Genomic DNA, 21,769 nt, shown 5'->3' on the forward strand with positions numbered 1-21,769 from the left:
TCTTTTTAGTTCTTTTTCTAAATTGCCCAAATGTTTCTGCTCTACCTTCCTGCTTGATCACAGAAAGGTACAGCACCCCCTCGGCATTCCAGCCAGACTGCGTTTCCCATGATCCTCTGCCAGACACACGGCATGGATGGCAGCCACGGTTAATATTAGACTTATGAGTTACTTGTACCTGATCTTGACTGTGTTGGTTTGTAATCTGGTATTTAATAAAGCAAGAGGGGATGTACGACAACCACGCAGTACAACCTGGTGCAATGCAATGTGCTTTTATCACCGCGCGAACCGTCTACTGGGCATCTCTTGGGTACATCAGCGGAAAACGACTACTCCATGCAAGTATGGAACGTAAGTGATTTGCCAGGTAAATCCCACATTATCATAAAACTGGATATTGTTGAGTTGGGTACAGAATATCGATGTGTGTGTGTTACCTTTCAGTGGACCAAGAATATTTGAAGACCTCCAGTATTCTTTCCCTTTATCTCAGAGAAAGAATAATGATTTCACACAGGGGGCCGATATCTCTAATGTTTAGTAAATTCTATCTTTCTTAAATAACAGAGAGATCACAGATGCCTTGAATGTGCAGACAAACTCAAGCGCAGTAACGCAAAGCTCTTACCTTTGGCTTCTTGAAACCAACCTTTAAGGGGGTGAAATATATATCCTGGATTGAGGCATTTAATGTTTAATCATGGCTTGTCTCTTCCTATTTCCAGCAGATTCACATATCAAGATCTCAGTGAAGGCAAACGGCAGGCAGCCTACTAGATCATTGTCGTCTATGCCATACGGTCTATTCTATCAATAAACAAGACAGTGGTAGGCAGCGCCTGATATTATAAATCATATCCTTATCATATATACAAACATCAAAAAGGTGACGGACCAACCATCTTGTTTTCTAGTAGACGGCAGGAGAGAGAACTTATACACCAAGTTCTACATTCAACCTTCTATCCACGGAACAACAAAACAGAAAATGTTTCCCATTGTGACAATTGTTTGTGTGTGCGCTGCAACTTCTAAAGTGGAACATCATTTAGACACAGAAACACATGTGCCATACAGATTTTATTTCCAGTTTGAATCTGAACTCTGGAAAACAAAACTCAACACTTTCAAACGCCAAAAGAAAACTTTTGATTGTCTTTAACCGTCCTGAAATACATTCCAGCTCGAGGGACAGTTACAGACAGTCACCATGCACCATAGGGCAGTTGGTTTTGTTGTGGGACAGGATATTAATTGACTTGGGAGACAAAAAAATAAACATTGACTGGGCAGCCGGCACCAGGATCCAGTCTACGGAGATCGCAGGGTAAGGTTCATGGCAAATCATGTCGCGGCAGACACCTTTTTGCAGACACAGTCTGTAGTTGGGACACCGACCTCAATCAGTTGTACTAAACCCAAAGCTCTCCTAAGGTTATCCCAAAACAGTGATGTGGAAAAGCCCCCAAAACACAAGGTATTGTCATATAGCTGGGTTGCCATGTAGAATCTGAAATATCACTTTTAAGTGTCCATAGTGTTTACACAACATCTACGGTTCCATGGGGACCTTCTAAATACACACTAATTACATCATACCTTCTTGGGGGAAGCTGAGCACCACCTGCTTTCAGAGAATGGATATTGTAGAGCTGATCGTTAAGGAGATCTACGTCCAGAATATTGTATCAACTTCCCAGCTCAAGTCTCACCAGCTTAGTCTTTAAACTCGTAAAATGTCTTTGCCATGGCGTGTGCTACTTTCACCACCTTCTTTTCTTTGGCTTCCGGGCCCATGTTGGCTCTGGCAAGTTTGATCCAGTACTCTTCAGTCCGGGGCAAGTAGTCTGAGTACTTCTCATGGGGCTGTACAGGTGGGTGCTCCTCCTCATCTAGAGATGGGACAGAGTCATAGGTGAAAGTGTCATAACAGCAAGTACTGAAGATGACGGCAGCAAGCGGACAGAGTTTAGTAGGGTAAATGTGGAAGGACACAATTGGCAATCAGTACTTGGTCATGTCAACATAACACACTGAAAACACAGCCTGGCTGTCATCCCAAGACTATGGGAATTTTTGAAAACTCAATTTATTAAAAACCAAAACAGAAAATTATTCACTGTATCTACTTACCACTCTCTTCCTCACTTTCTTCGTCCTCATCAACCTCTTCCTCCTCGCCGCCTCCTTCTGCTCCCTCCTCCTCCTCTTCATCTTCTTCTTCATCGTCTGATTCATCCAGCCATTCTTGGGTCTCTAGGTATATTATGAAGATTGTTAGAAATGCACAGCTAACAAAAATTGTAAATTAGTTTCTGTAGGTTCAGGATGAGAAGATGTTTTAATGAAAGAAGAATCATCTATCCACCAGGAGACAATACAGAGGCCACACAGAGGTCTATTGACCTTGTTCTGAGATACTCAGAAGTTGGTCCTCAACAATTTGCTTTCAGGATCTCCTTAGAGCTGCAATGCTCATTTTAATATCCGCCAGTGGAGATGGGGAGGGGAACCTAAAAACCAAATAATATGGATGGATTGTCATCTTAACCCCACTTACTTGGGTCCATTTCCACAAGGACCTTCCATTCATTCATCTTGTGCAAGTCAATGCTGTAGAGGTCATTCAGGGTAAACTGACGGTCACCAACTTCAAACATTCCGCCGTACACGTAAAGGACGCTTTGTTTTACGGCTATCATAGTATTGGAGCGAGGACACGGTTCTACAAGAGGCCCCGTAGCAGTTTCCTGCTCGTCTTCCTCATCGCTGTCGTCTTCTTCGCTTTCTGAAGCTGTCTGGGTGGATATGACTTGTTTAATCGTCATGATTGTTCCATCTTCTGCAACAATTTCTTTGATGATTTCAACGGGCTCTGAAGGATGGTCGTCCCCAACTTCAGCAGCTTCCGATGCTTCTGCCTCCACTTTCTTCTCCCCACGCCTCCGCTTCTTCTTTTGCGTTTTGGATCCCTTGATTTTGAGAGAAAACAGATGTGCGAAATGGATCTTGATTGTGCTTAAATATGTAAGATGGTATAAAGTGGTACTTTAGGGCTAGAGCTAAACACCAAAGGGGGTATATATTACACGGCGTATGCAACTGGGTATAATGCAAAAAACATACCTTTAGCTGGCCAGCAAACCACCGGTTCTTCCCCAGGTCATAGAAGTAAATATCATTAAAGAAGTCGCCTTCAATGCTCTCTTCTTCTTCTTCGTCATAGACGCCACCAAACAGGATACTTCGATTATTTGGCCCAAAAGCCATGGAGAAACCAGTCCTAGGTGTAGGCTTCACCCCGGAGGGATTAATGCGTGTCCACGTCCATTTATCTGGGGAAATGCAGAGGAGAATCATGGGGTCAGAGGCCACAAGCGATAAAAGGTGGAATGAGGTTACAAAGATACATGTAACAAATCAAATAAAGAGACGAGGATAGCAAAAGCAAAGGAAGAGCACATGTGGATTGAGACGTCTTCAATCAATTAAATCTGTCTCTTTCCCAATTCGGTTTCTTGGCTCCTTTAGCCGTGTGAAGGCTCTCTGTGAAAAGCCCGGCTATGTTCGGAGACTTAATCGCTCCTTCCAGCCCATATGCTTCTTCTAACATCCGCAAGCCCCAAGGACGCATGTTTATTCAGATGCAACGGAAGATCCAGCTGGTTAATTCGGGGGCATTTAAAAAAAAAAAATGATAGCTGGCCACATAAAAGCAAGTGGTTTAACCCCTTAATTGTCATCATCACCAAACGATTAAACTCATCTCTCAACAGCATAACCCCAGCCATACTCATTTATCCGTCCAGTACCCACCACCCGTTTGTTGATTCCGTGGTGGTTATATACGGGGGTAAAAGTTAAAACTGACCAGCCAATCAAAACGATGAGTCAGGCGTATAATGCTTGGGAAGTTTGCCCCTTTAATGTACCGGTTTATCAAAGACATTCTGACCAATCACGTCGCTGCTCTCACACAGCCAGGCAGAACGAGACAATTACATTATGCAAGCATTAAATGCCTGTTATTCCTCCTCGTCGCACGCCCCTAACCCCCGCAGGACCCTCGTCTATTGTGTCTCCCAAGTTGCAACATGTTGCGGACAGCCTGCTGGCATCTTTAATTGCTAGTTAGCAACCCTGGCATCACGCGGTTTACCACCTGATGGCTGTTCTATAGGCTGTATACACACAGCACCAGCCCCCCCGGGGAAATTATACGGTGCGGAGGGCGAGAGCCTCTCTCTCGGTTACATAACAGCTGGAATTAAAAGAAAAGATGCCGTCTCACCCAGCATCGCTCGAGTGCCTAACCCCGAACGGTCACATAGACCAGTGGTGCTGAACCGGTCAGTAGAGTGTTCAATGGGCACCACATTCAGATCCCAAAAGGCACCGCAATAAGTCAGGAGAGGAAGGGGTTACAGAACATAGATTAACTTAACACATAACTTACCGGCTTTCTCTTGCTTCAATAAGAACATGTCTGTGTGCACCGTCCCTTTATCCACATCCTTCTTTATTCTCTGCGAACAAAAGGATATCAACGCACTGTAAACATAGGGGGCTAATTCAGTTTGTGACCGGAGACGTATGATTGGCATCAAATGCTCGCTACAACCACGGAAAGCCAGACAGTCTTTGTTGGGTCATTAGCTCAGTCTTTCCGAACGCTGGGAGACGCATTTCTTAAGGTGACTTTGGGCTGATATCACCAGCTGCTTCTGCTGCTCCCCGCCGGATAATGACAACGTTACTCACGTCATGGGCCAATGCACCCTGATGTATGAATTAGACATCTTACTTCCTAAAAACAAAATTCTGCCCCTGTGATAACACCCTGAGTGATTCTGCTTCGGGTCTGTCCTAGTTCTTCGTGTCGGTAGTGTAGTGTTTCAAGGCTTCTGTGGCTCAGACACCGATGCATAGGCAATGGGGAATGGGCACTGAGACCCGTGAATAAAGTCATGTTTTAACCCTTTAATAACGTCACGTTTTGAACACAGCCCGCAGGCAGCTCCGGCACTGATTTATTTTCACAGATGACTATGGAGGTCAGATTGTGTACAGCCCATCTCTTGTGTAATACGACAGTATTAATTCAGCAGCTCTCGATACCACACTAACACTATTAATACCATGCGCGGCACCTGTCCTCTACGTGCTGCGCCTAGGAAAGCAAAAATCACTTATGGACAACAGCTGGTTTCCCCTTCTGGTAAGCCGCGCATACCTGCTTGGAATAACCGCCGTAGATTACAAAATTGCCATCCTGGGTGGCAATCATCTGGCAGCCGGATCGAGGTGAAGGTCCATTTCCAGAAGGAGATAGCTTTGTCCATGTGAATGAGTCCAGATTAAAAGCGTACACATCGTTATAATAAATGTAATCCCTGGGGATGAAGGAAAAACATGAACTGTTGAAAAAACATGGGGGTGATGGGAGAGCAGCACGTGCACCAAATACATTGGGCATTCTATGCATGTATAGGGACCCCTGGCATCATCAGGACATCTCATACCGTAGGCAAGGCAACGAATGGCGCATAAAATTACCCAGTAAGCTTCGGATCTGCCCAGTACTTATTATTTGGAAGCGATCAGTGACCGGCCCTGACAAACGAAGGGGGATTTACATGGGGACGCTAGGACTTCTGACCATCGCACACAACACCCTGGTGCTAAAAGGGTTAATGTTCTCCCTAAAATAGACATCTCACCGTGCGCTCTCATGAAATCCTCCAAAGACAATGAGTTGTCTTTTGCATTGCACCATGCGGTGGCCGCTCCGTCCAGAAGGTCCTCCTGCAGACCTGTATGAAGGCAACACGCTGCTGGTTATATCAGCTTCAGAGAGTAATGGGCACGGGTGGCAGAAGGGGGTCAGTCTCCCTGCCACGAATTACCGTGTACGAGAAACACTAATGAGTTAATGCCTGAACAAGCACTTCTTAACGTGATTTAAAACATCGCTCGAGCAATCGGTGTGCAAAAGGCGGCTTGTAGAAAATGCCAGGCGTCTTGTAGTAATTTACAATGCAGTGGATTATATAGGGTGTTAGATACACGTGCAAACAGCTCACGTTCTGCTAGTGTGCTTTACAGGAGACTGTCAGTAGTGCTGACCCTTTGCCTGACCCCTGCCATCTCAGGAGCACTCTTGAGAATCGTTAACTTCTAACGAGAATTTGTTTTCCCTTAGTCCTAACGGCAGCACAAGAGGGGGTATTACTGCCCCTGTGAACAATTAGGACAGGTGGAAAATTAATGATTTACACAATTAAATAAGCAATTAACCCCCTTTACCCCACCTATAATGGGAATACCCCCTCTTGTGCTGCCAGTTAGGACGTAAGGGAATCAATATTATGCGCCCGTGCCTTGTTAGTATTGAGCTGTAAATGACTGGTTGTCAACAGACTCTTATTAAAGGAGCTGCCGACTCCAATCTTAGCAACCAAACCATTCCTAACGAAGCTGCGGACGGGGGCTCTCCAGGCTGTGTACGGACGCAGCATCAGCAGCCTGATGTGGCACGGGACCTTCTTCAACATAAGCCATCTCAACCGAGTTCTCAGCCCGAGTATCTGCCACCTTCGGGTAGCCAGACAAGCTAAGAACCAATGGCTCCCTGGCTATAGAGATTTGTCAGGTCCTGTCTTAGGCTCTTTGTCAACAGAACATAGCAATGAGTATCTCACTAGTTGTCGTGGAACTTCAACTCACGCAGCACTTGGCCAAATATATGTATGCCAAATGTTATAGGGGGTGAAAGCCTCATAAGAGCCATATCTGTTGGCTGACACTGGTTTAATACGGATTCATTGAATGTTTGGTTTTATGCAAATGCAAACAGCTGGTGTCCTTTTTGCCAACCTCCCGGCAAACCCAGGTGTCTCTGCTCATTATGGAGTGGAGACAGGGAGCTCTGGGTCCTGGACTCAAAAACATTAAAGCAGAGGAGTCACAAGTGATCTTACTTGATATTCTCCCAGGTTTTTGTATCAAGGTGAAGCACCCAGAGGTCCTTGTAATGATAGAATTGCTCCCCGTCTGGAGATGCAAACTCTCCTCCGAAGACCCAGAGTTGTCCTCCTCCCTGAGGGACAGCCACCGCCTGAAGGAAGAAGAAATACGTTTTTCATATATTAATATACCGGCTCAGAACAGGGTACACTGCAGGGGGCAGAAAGACCTCTCACCTATTTTTTGATCTTAAGAATTGTGTGACATGAAGTCCCTGCAGTAAATTCAGAATGCCTCTTAACATTAGCAATTATGTTTTTATTTTCAATAAGGAGTCCATTAATTTTAACATTACTGTAAGACCCAAAAGTCTAAAAGCTCCCTGTCTTCCCTTTTCATACATGGGTACCACATGAGCAATTTTCTAGACAGTTGGATATTCTCCTGATGGTAACTGTATCAACATTATAATTAAAATATTTCAAAAAGGTCAATAAATCAAGGTGAAAACCCTTTTTAATTCATTCTGCATGACCTCAGCCAAAGCCACATCTTACAACTTACTTAAGCTTGCCCCCAAAATGAGTATGAGACACTCACCAAGACCAGAGACTTCAGAGACTGTCCTACAGAGAACACCCATTTAAAAGTATCCCAGCTTATCACACTTGTGCTTTTACAAAGAAAAAAAATCTTCATCTCAGGCTTAGAGCACCCAAACAAGCAGCCCAAAAACCATAAGACAAAACCAGCAATTCCCACACATACATACCCACCTTTGTTGGGCTAATGAGTCGGGTAAAGCTGTAATTTCTCTAGACCCAAGAGGGCAAGGGGGTCTACATCTGGACTGACCTTTGCACTTGGGGTGAACCGCAAGATGTCCAACAAAGGGTGAAATACCAAACAAAAAGAGTACGAGATGTTCTTTTGTGACTAGAGGGAAAGCAAACGTACCCCACTGACAAGGCCAATGAAGGCCAAGACGTACATCTGGGGCTTGGTTCCCTCATGCAGAAAATATTTGCCTAACATTTAGGTTCTGGACTGCCCCTTTCGGCGGGATCAGACTGGTATGTAGATTTTTCCCTCTTTAACAGCACAAGACAGCTAAATTTGGGATGTTCCCGAGCAGCGATTGCTCCGTCCTGCAGCTTGCGTTAGCGTATAGCGAAATCTATCGTGCAAAATCTCTACTCTGAAGGCTGCAAACACATCACACTTTGCATTTAAGTTTGATATCTCTGTAATTAATAATTCTACCGACATTCAATGGTCTCATCCATGAAGTACAATTTGTATATCTCAACGAACAAAAACAAGCGAGAAGGTCCACATCTGGACACAACCTTTATAACTGGAGTGAAGCACCAAAGGGTGAATCGCCCAAATAAGTAATAGACACACAGCAAGAAAAGACAGCCACTTCTTAACATGTCTCTTGGTGCTCACCCACTTGAGAACATCTCAAACTTTAACTCTATTACACATCACAAAAGAGCAAAAAAATTCAAGTTGCTCATGAGTCCCCGAGCAGCGATTGCTCCGTCCTGCAGCTTGCGTTGGCGTATCGCGAAATCTATTGCGGAAAATCTCTACTCTGAAGGTTGCAAACAGATCACATGACGCAGTTAAGTTTGGCATCTCTCTAACTTATAACTTTACCGACACTCAATGGTCTCAACAATGAAGTAAAATTTGTATTACTCAAGGAACAAAAACAAGCAAGGATGTCCGCATCTGGACTCACCATTATAACTGGAGCAAAACTAAAAGGTGAATCACTAAAATATTTCATAAATGCACACCAAAAAAAACCAGCTACTTCTTAACATGTTTCTTGGTGCTCACCCACTTGAGAACATCTTAAACTTTAACTCCATTATATATCACAACAGAGCAAAAAAAAATTGCTAGTTGCATGTGAGTCTGATTCTGTCCAAAAAGGCAACACAGAAACACATTTTAAGACAAAGAATCGCTACCAAAAAAGGGAAACACACAACCAAAGGTCTCAACAATCATTGACCTCTGCCATGAAGCTCAACTATTCCACCCAACACAATAGAGCAAGGAGGTCTACGTCTGGACTCACCGATTCACTTGTGGTGAACCCCAAGAGATCCCCCAAAGGTTGAAATGCCAAACAAAAAGAGTATGAGATGCACAATAAAAACAGACAGCAGCTTTATAGCCCAAGTGTAAAGTCAAGTGGACCTTTTGGCTCTTTTGTGCATAGAGGGATACCAACCGTACCCCACTGATGAGGAAAATGAAGGTCAAAACATACTTATGGTGTTATTGGCTCCCCCGTGCAGAGGAAATTTGCCTCATTTTTGGTTCTGGACTGCCCCTTTTGGGAAGGATCAGACTGATATGGACATTTTCTCCTCTGTAATGTCACAAGAGAGCTAAAATTAGAGACGCTCCCCAGCATGGGACAGGCTATGAAGCGACTGACTGCTCTTGGTGAACATCTCATACTTTTTTGTTTGACATTTAATCCTTTGGGGATATCTTGGGGTTCATCACAACTGTAAAAGTTACTCTAGATGTGGACCCCTTTGATCTTGCGCCTAGAAGAAAACTAAATGTAATCCACAGAGCAAACCAATGATGAGGGTTGTGTGTATTTTTGTAGTGGAACTTCCATGAGGACTTCTTGTTGCTGTAATGGCAAAAAAAGGCCAATATTAGAAATGCTCCCCAATAGGAACACACTGTCAGATAGGCTATGAAGTGATTGTCTGTTCCTGGTGAGCATATCATGCTTTTATTGTGTAGCATGACAATACTTATGGTGTATGGTTAAAGCAAATATTATTGCTTCTGCTGGGGCAAGTTAAATAGATAGAACTGCTCCATCCTACAGCATGTATTAACATATCACTAATTCTATTACAGAAAATCTCTACTATGATAGCTGTAATGCATTACACAAAGCAAGTTTTGGTATGCTATCATGTAACAAGGATATATTTGACTTATCATATTCAACTGACACACATTTTAACACAAGAGAGCAATGAGGTCCATGTCTGAACTCATTATTGCACTCAGAGTGAACCCCTGGGAGATCTCCAAAGATCAAAACACCAAACAAAAAGAGCTCAATTTGCACACAAATCTGATTCTGTCCAAAAGGACAACACAGAAATAAAGCTTAAGACAAAGAATCCATACCAAAAACGCCAAACACACCAACAAAGGTCTCAACAATCATTGACCTTAGCAGTGAAGATCAACTATCCCACAAAACACAATAGAGCAAGGAGGTCTACGTCTGGACTCACCAATACATTTGTGGTGAACCCCAAGAGATCCCCACAGGTTGAAATGCCAAACAAAAAGAGTATGAGATGCTCAAAAAACACAGACAGCAGCTTTATAGCCCAAGTGTAAAGGCAAGTGGACCTTTTTGCTCTTTTGTGCATAGAGGGATACCAATCGTACCCCACTGATGAGGCCGAAACGTAGGTCTTGGGTTGCTGGTTCCCTTGTGCAGAGGAAATTTGCCTCTCATTTTGGTTCTGGACCACCCTTTCGGGCAGGATCAGTTTGTTGGAGATTGATTTTGCTCTGTAATGGAACAAAGAGAGCTAAAATTAGAGATGCTCCTAAGCGGGATGTACTGTGGGACAGACTATAAAGCGGCTATCTGTTCTTGGTGAGCATCTCATACTCTTTTTGTTTGACATTTCATCCTGTGGGCATCTCTTGGGGTTCACCACAATTTTAAAAGTGACTCCAAACATGGACCACCTTGCTCTCTCATGCGTAAAATGTTTACTAACCAAAACCCCCAGGTCATGCTAATGAAAACAGAAATGTACATTTTGGGGTTGCAGGTTATGTAAAAGAACTTTGCTTTGTGTTTTGGTTAAGGACTGCTCTTCTGGGCAGTAATAACTTATACAGCAACTTTTTTTTTTTCTCTGTAAAAATGGAGAAAAAAAAAATAAAGCTGAAGTTAAATGTGTGTAATCACACAGACAGTGAAGGGGTTGTCTTGGAAAATGTTTCATGCTTTTCTTTTTTGTGTAGTTTAACACTTAGTGTATAGATGACACATTGAGAACAATGTGGTGCGATGGCATGTAATTTAAGAGTATGGGTGAAAAAAATATAATTTTAGCTGGGGGTCAGTTAAAAAAATATTTCTCCACCCTACAGCTCGCATTAGCACCTGGCTCAATCTCTAGTAGATTATCTCTACTCTGAGAGCTGTAATACATCATACAAAATAGTTACAACTCCATTATTCACAGTTTATAATTAAGCAAGCCTTCATTGGGTTCTGTTGCAAAGCACAACCACCATCCTTCTACATGCAAGAGAGCAAGGACATCTATGTCTGGACTCACTATTACAGTTGTGGTGAACCCCAAAAGATTCACAAAGGGCGAAATGCCAAACAAAAAGAGTATTAGATGCTCACCAAGGACAGACAGCCTCTTCGTAGCCAAAGTGTAAAGGCAAGTGGACCTTCTTGCTCTCTTGTGCATAGAAGGATTCCAATTGTACCCCACTGATGAGGCCAAACTGTACGTCTTGGGTTGTTGGTTCCCCTCGTGCAGAGGAAATTTGCCTCAAAATTTGGTTCTGGACTGCCTCTTTTGGGCAGGATCAGACTGATATGGATATTTTTTTCCTCTGTAACAAAGAGAGCAAAAAATTAGAGATGCTCCCAAGCGGGACGTACCATGGGACAGGCTAAGAAGCTGCTGTCTGTTCTTGGTGAGCATCTCATACGCCTTTTGTTTTGACATTTCATCCTTTGGGGGGGTGGGGGATGGAGGATTTCTTGGGGTTCACCACAATTTTAAAAGTGAGTCCAGACATTGACCTCCTTGCTCTCTTGTGCCTGAAAAATTACTAGCCAAAACTCCCAGATCAGGTTAATAAAGAAGAAAGACTGTACATTTGGGGTTGCAGGTTCTATCATGTAAAAGAACTTGGCTTGGTGTTTTGGTTAAGGACTGCACTTTTGGGCAGTAATGACTAATACAGGTTTTTTTCTTTCTGTAACTATGGAAAAAAAAAGCTGAAATTAGAAATGCACAACTAGACAGGTTGTGAAGGGGTTGTTCTGGAAAATATTTCATATGTTTTTTGTGTAGTGTATAAGTGACACATTGAGAACAAATGTGGTGTGATGGCATGTAATCTCAGGGTATGGGTGAAGCAAATATCGTTTCTGCTGGGGTCAGTCAAATAAATAAGATTTCTCTGTCCTACAGCTCACATTAGCACATAGCTCAATATCTAGTAGATTATCTCCACTCTGAGAGCTGTGATACATCATACAGAATAGTTACAACTCCATTCTCCATAGTTTACAATAAATCAAGGTTTCATTTGTTGTTTGTTTTTTTGGAAAGCACAACCACCATCCTTCTACATGCAAGAGAGCAAGGACATCTATGTCTGGACTCACTATTACAGTTGTGGTGAACCCCAAAAGATTCCAAAAGGGAAAAAATGCCAAACAAAAAGAGTATGAGATGCTCACCAAGGACAGACAGCCTCTTCGTAGCCCAAGTGTAAAGGTAAGTGGACCTTCTTGCTCTCTTATGCATAGAGGGATTCCAACTGTACCCCACTGATGAGGCCAAACCATACGTCTTGGGTTGTTGGTTCCCTCATGCAGAGGAAATTTGCCTCACATTTTGTTTCTGGACTGCCTCTTTTGGGCAGGATCAGACTGATATGGAGATTTTTTCCTCTGTAATGGCACAAAGAGAGATAAAAATTTGAGATGCTCCCAAGCGGGACGTACCATGGGACTGGCTATGAAGCTGCTGTCTGTTTTTGGTGAGCATCTCATACTCCTTTTGTTTTGACATTTCAAATCCTTTGGGGATTTCTTGGGGTTCACACCAAGGGTAATGGTGAGTCCAGACATGGACCTCCTTGCTCTCGTGTGCCTAAAACAATTACTAACCAAAACTGCTAGATCAGGCCACCAGAGGAAGAAATGTATATCTCTGGTTTCTAGGTCTATTATGTAAAGGAACTTTGCTTGACGTTTTGGTTAGGGGCTGCTCTTTTGGGTAGCGTTTATTAACATAGGGATTTTTATTCTCTGTAAAAGTGAGAACAAAGCTGAAATTAGGTATATCCACCCAGGATTGAATGTATTGTTGGACAGGAAGAGAAGTTGTTGTCTTGGTAAACATTTTATGTTTCTTTTCCTATAGCATTATACTCAATATATTGGTGAAACATTGAGGATGATGTGGTGTGAAGGGTGAAGAAAATATTGTTTCTGCTGGGGTTGGTGAAATAGATAGGACAGCTCTGTCCTACAGCTCGTGTTACCGCACCACTAAACTTACTATGGAAAATCTCCAAACGGAGGTCTGTAAACCATCACACAGGGCAGTTAGAGATACAATTGCTACAAACTGCTTTATTCACTTCATTAGTGGAGAACAGTTAGCATCTCTCCAAGTGCAAGATCGCAAGGAGGTCTACGTCTGGACTCACCATTACACTTGTGGTGAACCCCAAAAGAGCCCCCAAAGGGCGAAATGCCAAACAAAAAGAGTATGTGATGCTCACCAAGAACAGACAGCCTCTTTATCACCCAAGTGTAAAGGCAAGTGGACCTTCTTATTCTCTTGTGCATAGAAGGATTTCAACTGTACCCCACTGATGAGGCCAAAACGTACGTCTTGGGTTGTTGGTTCCCTCATGCAGAGGAATTTTTACTCAAATTTTGGTTCTGGACTGCCCCTTTTGGGCAGGATCAGACTGATATGGAGATTTTTTTGCTCTGTAATCGAACAAAGAGAGCTAAAATTAGAGATGCTCCCAAGCGGGACGCACCATGGGACAGGCTAAGAAGCTGCTGTTTGTTCTTGGTGACCATCTCATACTTTTTGTTTGACATTTCATCCTTTGGGGATTTCTTGGGGTTCACCACGATTGTAAACGTGAATCCAGACATTGACCTCCTTGCTCTTTTTTTTTTTTTTTTTTTTTTGTTGTTGTTGCCATGAAGACATTGTTAGCTTTAACCTGCAGATCATGCCAAAGCAGACATCTGTGGTTGTTGGTTCTGGACTGTTCTTTTGAACAGGATCAGACAAATACGCTCTGTAATAACATGAAAAGAGGTAAACATAAAGATTCTCCCAAGTGGGACAAGCTATGGAGTAGCTGTCTGTTCTTGTTGAGTATCTTATGCTCTTTGTTTGACTTTATATCGCTTGGGCATCATCTGGGGTTCACCATGATTATAAAAGTGAGCCTGGACATGGCCCTCCTTGCTCTTTATTAACTGTAACCCCCAAATCTGGGGTTGTTGGTTCCATCATGTAGAGGAACTTTGTCTTTCATTTTGGTTAGGGACTGCTCTTTTTGGCAGCGTCAAACTAATACAGCATTTTTTTTCTTTTGTAGTGGCAAAAAAAAAAGCTAAAATCAGAGCTGCTCCTCCGCGGGGCCGCACTGTCGGACAGGCTATGAAGCAGCTGTCTGTTCTTGGTGAACATCTCATGCTTTTTTTTTTGTATAGCATGACAATGCTTAATGTATAGGTGATATACTGTGGGCAATTTAGTGTGTGGTGTGATGGCAAGTACCGGTAATTTTAGGGTATGGGCGAAGCAAACATTATTGTTTCTGCTGGGGTGGGTTAAATAGATTGCTACAGCTTGCATTAGCGTATTGCTAAACCTATCGTGGAAAATGCCTACTCTGAGGGATTTGACAATTTTTGGTGCTTCTCTCCCCCCTTTTTTTGTTTTTGTTTTCTTGTCTTCTACCTCTCCATATCCTCTTATTATTTTTCACTTTGCTCTCTTTTTTTTTTATTCTCTTTGACTAAATAGTATCCGTATGCTTCAATATTTTTCATCGATTTAATATTGTATTTTACTTTTTCTTTCTGCACCTATATAAAATTATTTTTTTCTGAAAACCTCAATAAAAACGTATTGCATTACAATTGGTGCGAACCGCACGAGACCCCCAAAGGGTAAAATTCCATACAAAAACAGTATGAGATGCTCACCAAGAACAGACAACCACTTCACGAGGGCAATGAAGGCCAAAACATTTGGGGCTGTCAGTTCCCTCTTGAAGATAAAACTTGACTCACATTTTGGTTAAGGACTGCCCTTTTTGGGCAGGATTAGACTAGCATGGAGATTTTTTCCTCTGTAATAGCAAAAGAGATCTGAAAATTAGAGATGCTCCTAAGCGGGACGTACTGTGGGACAGACTATGAAGTGGCTCGTTTGTGGTGAGCATCTCATACTCTTTTTGTTTGGCATTTTATCCTTTGGACATCTCTTGGGGTTCACCACAAATGAACAGGTGAGTCCAGACATTGACCTCCTTGTTCTCGTGCGGGGGGGGGGGGGGGGGAGAGATTTTGAGTGCTGAGATAAATAAAGCCTGAAACATGTTTCAGGTTGTTTGTTTTCTAGTGCAAAGGCTGTTGGTGTCATGTTTTGCGTTGGATCCAACTGGGGAATAGATGGGTATTTTCTGTCTTTAACAGCATGAGAGCGTTAGAATTCCAGATGCTACCAGGCAGGGACATCTACAGCTTGCATTAATATATCGATTTATCTCTTGTGTAAAATCTCTAGTCTGAGAGCTGTAACTCATCACACAGGGCAGTTTGAATTGCCATCTATGTAATTGCCGTTTAGGAGACCGTCTATGGCTTCATCAGTGGAGTAGATCTGGCATCCTTCTACACACACGAGAGCAAGGAGGTCCACATCTGGACTCACCCTCCCACTTAGGGTAAACCCTAAGAGATCCCCAAAGGATGGGTATGAGATCCTCAGCAAGAATTCGTAGCCCAATTGTAAATGTGAATGCAGATGTGGACGTCCTTGCTCTCTTGTGTATAGAGGGATACCAACCGTACCCCAATGATGAGGATAATAAAGGCTGAGAAGGACATCCGGGGTTGTTGGTCGGCAGAGAAAATTTGCCCCATGTGTGGTTTTCCTTTTTGGGCAGCATCAGACTGATATTTAGATGGAGATTTTTCTTTAATAGCATAAGAAAGCTACAATTTGAGATGCCCCCTATGCGTTGTAGGACGGCTATGAAGCGGCTGTCTGTGCTTGGTGAGCACCTCATACTCTTTTCATATGGCATAGATGTTTTGTACTAAACTATTAACACGATAATACTTAATCTATATATGGGTAATGTAGTGTGTGGTGTGATGGCAAGTCATTTTGGGGTACAGGTGAAGCAAATATTATTGTTTCTGCTGGGGTGGGTTAAATAGATAAGATCTATTGGAAAATCTGTAATGCATCACACGGGGGAAATAGAATTGCCATCTTTGTAATTTACCGGTTAGCAGACCTTCTTTGTCAGCATCCTTCTAGACACAAGAGAGCAAGAAGACCCGCATCTGGACTCACCATTACACTTGGGGTGAACCCCAAGAGATCCCCGAGGATATCTGCCTCAGATTTCGGTTCTGGGCTGCCCCTTTCGGACAGGAGCAGACTCATATGTAGACGGAGATTCTCTCTCTTTAATGGCGCAGAAGAGATGAAACTTGAGATGCTCCCCAAAGGGGGACGCGCCGCAGGACATGCTATGAAGCAGCGGTCTGTTCTTGATCATTTGTTTATAATCATATTCGGGATCATTCAGAATATATTTTTAAGAGAACATCCACTCTATTTCTATTACTAAATAAAAAACTTTCACAATATTGCTTTGTTTCGTGTTTCCAAACATTGTTTTGCCTGCCGATTATTGCTTTCTGTTTTATTTATTAGGTACTAGAATAAGACTATCGTCTTGGTCCTCTGCGGTAATCAATTGCCTAGACCATCTGACTAATAAAAATCTATAGAGATTGGTTTTAATGTGGACTTCCTGAGCTCTGCCATAAAGCAACCAGTGAAGCGAGATGCCAGTAGTAGAGTCAGGTCACATGTATTAGACTTTGTAGATATAGAGAGGGAAGACAGGATAGAATTATAGGTTAGGCATTACATTTCAGGGCAAGTCGTTTGTGACCCTAATGTCCACATGTAACAATGCAGAAAGTGTTGCTCCAGTAGCGTCACCTGGAGGTCACTTGGAATAACAGCAGGACTCGCTAAACGTAGGTTACCTTTACTTCACATTTATACATAGAATGTGGGCAGAATCTGTAGCACTATTACAAAAAGGGCGACTTAACCTTCCATAAATTAAAACAAAGAATAAAAGTCCTGGCCGTATGTCTTAGATCCTCTGAAGATGCGCCAGCCGTGAATAAGCCGTACAACGGATAATTATTTTGTTGTACGCGCCGCACAATGGCGAGGCTCATAAGCAGGGCCTTTTAATTGCAACGTGAGCAGATGCCTGTGAACACATCTGTCGTTGTACCAGACGCCCACAGCCTTTCTGCTTATGCATTTGGGTGCCCGCTCATTAACAGCAAAGCACCACACATGACAGGGGGTGGGAGGAAAGCCCTCGGTGGGCAGGCAGAGTCCTCTACCCCAAAATTACCACGTCACCAAGTCCTCCCGGAGCGGGAGGATAGTCTGTCCAAACGAACTAGCAGGAGACAGCGAGGCTTCCTCCGTTACAGGCAAAGTCTGCGCGTTATCGGTCAAAATCCTACAATAATGTTAAAATACTAAAATACAATGTTTGGTAACGTGTCTCGTGGCACCATTCACAGCGGAGACAAGCAGGTACGGAGCTTTGCCGCAGGAACTGTAAATCCAGACATGTTTGCAAAAGAAACAGATCGCTAATCACAGGATAATACCGCTGATGTGTATGGGAATGCAAAGATTTTCCATTTACCTTCCACCAAACCATAGTTTACTCCCATTCACGGAGCTTTACCATCAAGCGCATGGAGAACGTTAACTTACAGTAATTATCATAAATATTTAAGAGACAGCACTTACGGTAGCAAAATGAATGCTTTGGAACAGAGATTATTTATTGCCCTGTCTCTTAATAAACAGGGTATTAGAGTCTAGCCCCTTCCCACAGGACAAAGCCGCGGAGAGGTGGAAATGGCTTTCAGACTATTTAACTGCCCATGGGTGTCATAAACCGATCTCCGCTCATACACTCCGGGGGTAAGGAGTGGAGGGGGCAGGAGAAAGGGATTTAGTAACATCAGCCCCCCCCCCCCCCCCCATCTGCACAATCAATATTTCTATTGAACAGATAAAAGGGCCATCTGCATTCTTACTCGAGGGGCCACGGAGACATAACGTTATTCTAGAGGGTCTAGGGAAGCTTTTTTTTTTTTCTTCCTAATATCAGTTTAACTCTTTCAATAGCAAGAAGATTAGTCACTGATGCTTCTACGCAAACATTCAACAATAAAATGTACCTCATCCGTGACAAATTATTTCTGAACTATAGTAAAAGGCAAGTGCAGTGTTGCGCTACAAGCAGACAAAAATAGTATTATTAATATTATTATTATTATTATATTTTCTTTACTATTTAACTCCAGCACTTCTTACATATTAGGTTGGCATATGCCTGTCCCATCATGGATTCTGCTTTAAGAACTTGGGAGGTTTACCTGGTGCGCGCATCGTCTTGGGGGTGGGTTTGGGATGTCAAGCTTGGACCACGAGTTCTTCTTTATGTTATAGACATACAGCTCATTATAAAGAAATGTCTGCGGAAGAGAACAGACGTGGGTTAGGCACCCTGTGTATTCCCACATCAGTGCTTATTATACATTCACCGAAACGCTAAAAGAGAATATTGTTACAGTATGACATCACACAATACATATCTGAGACGCAGAACCAGGAAATCATCTAAGAGAGCTGCAGAGCACCAAGCCTAGCAGACTAGAACGTCTACATTTAAACCAGGAATCATCTATCACTATACCGAGGCCCGTGAGATGCATTTCAAAGGGCAAGCTTGGGCTGCTTATGTACCTGTAAGAACGTTTCCAATGTCCTCTCACCCGCCACCTATTTATATGATTCCATCCAAAGTATTGAGCATAGAGTAAGCTCATGCGGGTGGCACAGGTTGGGCTACACGTTATTAAAGGTCACGTGATTTCCGAATACAGAGACGCTGGGTAATGTCTCACCAGACTAACAATGATCCAGATTCCCCACCAAATAATTAAATATTAACATCCTTTTTCCTCTCGTGAGCCAGTAACAGCCATCGCACTTGTTGGCTTTGTGTTACATCAGCCGGGGAAGCAGCCGGCATGGATACATCTCCTTTGGGAACTGGATTATAACATGTCTAGAATTTACTTTCCTTTAAACTCGAGCAAGTAAGGCTTTAAGAAAACATGCTCTGCGTTTACAAGAATTAAAAGTGGGGAACCATTTAAATCCACTTTCCAATATTTAACTTGTCAACGATTGTACCTCCTGGTCGCATGTTTAAGACGATATACAGAAGGAGAAAATATTGACTAAATAGTGGATTACAACGCTTGGATTACTGCTTATATTTTACAGTTTATTTAGCCCATTTTATAGATTTGTATTTTTGCAATAAAAAAAAATTTTTGGATGGAAGTTTGCCGTTCCAGGTATTTTCTTGAATGATTTTTATTACTTGCAGATCTGACATCACATCCAATCATTTCAATAAATAAAAAAAACGAAAAGAAATAAGCAAATAATATACTTTACTTTTTGGCCATTGAAATATTCACCACCAAAGAGAATCAGCTCGTCTTTTTCTGGGTGAGGTGTGAAGGAGGAGTTCAACCTACGGGAGAGTAGACAGGACAGATCATAACTAAACAGCAAAAGATTTAACCTACGCAGGAGGCGGCCTTTTTAAGAATATAAAGAATATACGTATATGAGCAGTGTGTTTTAGGAAAAGGAATCTGCTTTATAGTGACTGGCCATATCACGTTAAAAACGTTAAAATGTTTTAAGGGCCAGTTGGGGTTTGTGATTCTGCCCTGGTTAGGGATACGGAGTCGCACATTAATGGGCATGCCACAGGTTTTCTTGCCTTGGGGAAGGTGCGGGACAGGAGGTCTCTATGACCTGCGTCTTCTTGGCGTCCAAAGTCTGGAATTCAGCAATCAAGGCTTCCAAATCCTCCTGTAACAGGGATGATATTGGGCACTGTGAGTAACTTCTACCAGCACCGAAAAACTCCTCCCAACCATACATCTCCTGCCCATCACACCTCCCCTGTCAACTACACATTACACACCTTCCGATCACCAATCCTCCTGCCAGTCATGCACCCTGTCATCCCTCCTCCTGCCCATCACACACTCTTTGTCATCCCTCCTCCTGCCCATCACACATCCCTACTGTCATCTCTCGTCCTGCCCATCACACATACCTCCTGTCATCTCTCGTACTGCCCATCACACATACCTCCTGTCATCTCTCGTCCTGCCCATCACACATCCCTCCTGTCATCTCTCGTCCTGCCCATCACACATCCCTCCTGCCCATCACACATCCCTCCTGTCCTCTCTCGTCCTGCCCATCACACATCCCTCCTGTCCTCTCTGGTCCTGCCCATCACACATCCCTCCTGTCATCTCTCGTCCTGCCCATCACACATCCCTCCTGTCATCTCTCGTCCTGCCCATCACACATCCCTCCTGTCCTCTCTCGTCCTGCCCATCACACATCCCTCCTGTCCTCTCTCGTCCTGCCAATCACACATCCCTCCTGTCCTCTCTCCTCCTGCCCATCACACATCCCTCCTATCATCTCTCCTCCTGTCCATCACACATCCCTCCTGTCATCTCTCCTCCTGCCCATCACACATCCCTCCTGTCATCTCTCCTCCTGCCCATCACACATCCCTCCTGTCATCTCTCCTCCTGCCCATCACACATCCCTCCTGTCATCTCTCCTCCTGTCCATCACACATCCCTGCTGTCATCTCTCCTCCTGCCCATCACACATCCCTCCTGTCATCTCTTCTCCTGTCCATCACACATCCCTCCTGTCATCTCTTCTCCTGTCCATCACACATCCCTCCTGTCATCTCTTCTCCTGTCCATCACACATCCCTCCTGTCATCTCTCCTCCTGCCCATCACACATCCCCTCTGTCCATCACACACTCTGTCATCTCTCTCCTGCCCATCACACATACCTCCTGTCGTTTTTCCTCTTGCCCATCACTGACTCCTCCTGTCATTTCTCCTCCTGCCCATCACACACTCCTTCTACCATCTCTCCTCCTGCCCATCACACACTCCTTCTACCATCTCTCCTCCTGTCCATCACACGTCCCTCCTGTCACCTCTTCTCCTGCCCATCACACGTCCCTCCTGTCACCTCTTCTCATGTCTATCAAACACCCCCCTCTGTCTTCTTTTCCTATCAAACCTGCCCAGCACACTCTGTCGGCTCACCTCCTGTTCATCATACACCCAGCCTACCTCTTCCTTCTTGGACCTTTTGGAAACTTTCTTTTCCATTTTCGCAGCAGTCTTCTCTGCACCCTTCACCTTCTTTTCCTTTTTCCCTTTCTTGCCCATGCTTTTTGTATTTCTCTCTTTTCTAACACAGCTATGAGCTTTACTGCACCCCCTGTGCCTGTCTCCAGCTCACAATATCCTCTCCACGAGATCCACGTGGGCACCAACCAGGAAGTGAACTTTCCACTTCCGCATAAACAGAACAGCTTAAAGGGCCAGGCACGCTGCCTTGTGCGGCTCTCGGGCGCCCTCTGCTGATCCGGAGACTCCTCACACCCCGTGCACTCTCCATGCCTGAGGAATCTGTCACTTTGCTCCCATCAGCTGGCCAGTAAATGCTTCACACTGTATTGTCAGAGCTATTTCATAAGAGACATATTAATGTTATTTTGTG

At 43.6% G+C, this 21,769-nt stretch overlaps 1 protein-coding gene across 1 annotated transcript; it reads right to left on the minus strand.

Moving 5' to 3' along the window:
• Positions 1–1,719: 1,719 nt before the first annotated feature.
• On the minus strand, positions 1,720–21,435 carry LOC149299261 (kelch domain-containing protein 4-like). Its single transcript, XM_089486490.1, has 12 exons — positions 21,337–21,435; positions 19,936–20,027; positions 19,602–19,680; positions 18,509–18,607; positions 6,984–7,120; positions 5,724–5,816; positions 5,237–5,396; positions 4,460–4,529; positions 3,130–3,338; positions 2,564–2,975; positions 2,137–2,259; positions 1,720–1,895 (listed from the first exon to the last, which is right to left on the minus strand). The coding sequence occupies exons 1-12, from the start codon at positions 21,433–21,435 to the stop codon at positions 1,720–1,722; spliced, it is 1,749 nt and encodes a 582-aa protein (XP_089342616.1).
• Positions 21,436–21,769: the final 334 nt, after the last annotated feature.

Source organism: Sceloporus occidentalis, unplaced genomic scaffold (assembly GCF_023333645.1).
Source record: "Sceloporus occidentalis isolate IW3139 unplaced genomic scaffold, rSceOcc1.0.p SCAF_29, whole genome shotgun sequence".
Taxonomy (NCBI): domain Eukaryota; kingdom Metazoa; phylum Chordata; class Lepidosauria; order Squamata; family Phrynosomatidae; genus Sceloporus; species Sceloporus occidentalis.

What these genes read in the sequence shown, in the direction of transcription:
- LOC149299261 (XM_089486490.1), bottom strand. Translation starts at nt 21,435, where the DNA reads ATGGGCAAGAAAGGGAAAAAGGAAAAGAAGGTGAAGGGTGCAGAGAAG. An exon ending in AAAACCTGGGAGAATATCAA is followed by an intron (nt 5,817 to 6,983) that starts GTAAGATCACTT and finishes GCCTTCATACAG; the next exon opens with GTCTGCAGGAGGACCTTCTG. An exon ending in GGTTTGCTGGCCAGCTAAAG is followed by an intron (nt 2,976 to 3,129) that starts GTATGTTTTTTG and finishes CTCAAAATCAAG; the next exon opens with GGATCCAAAACGCAAAAGAA.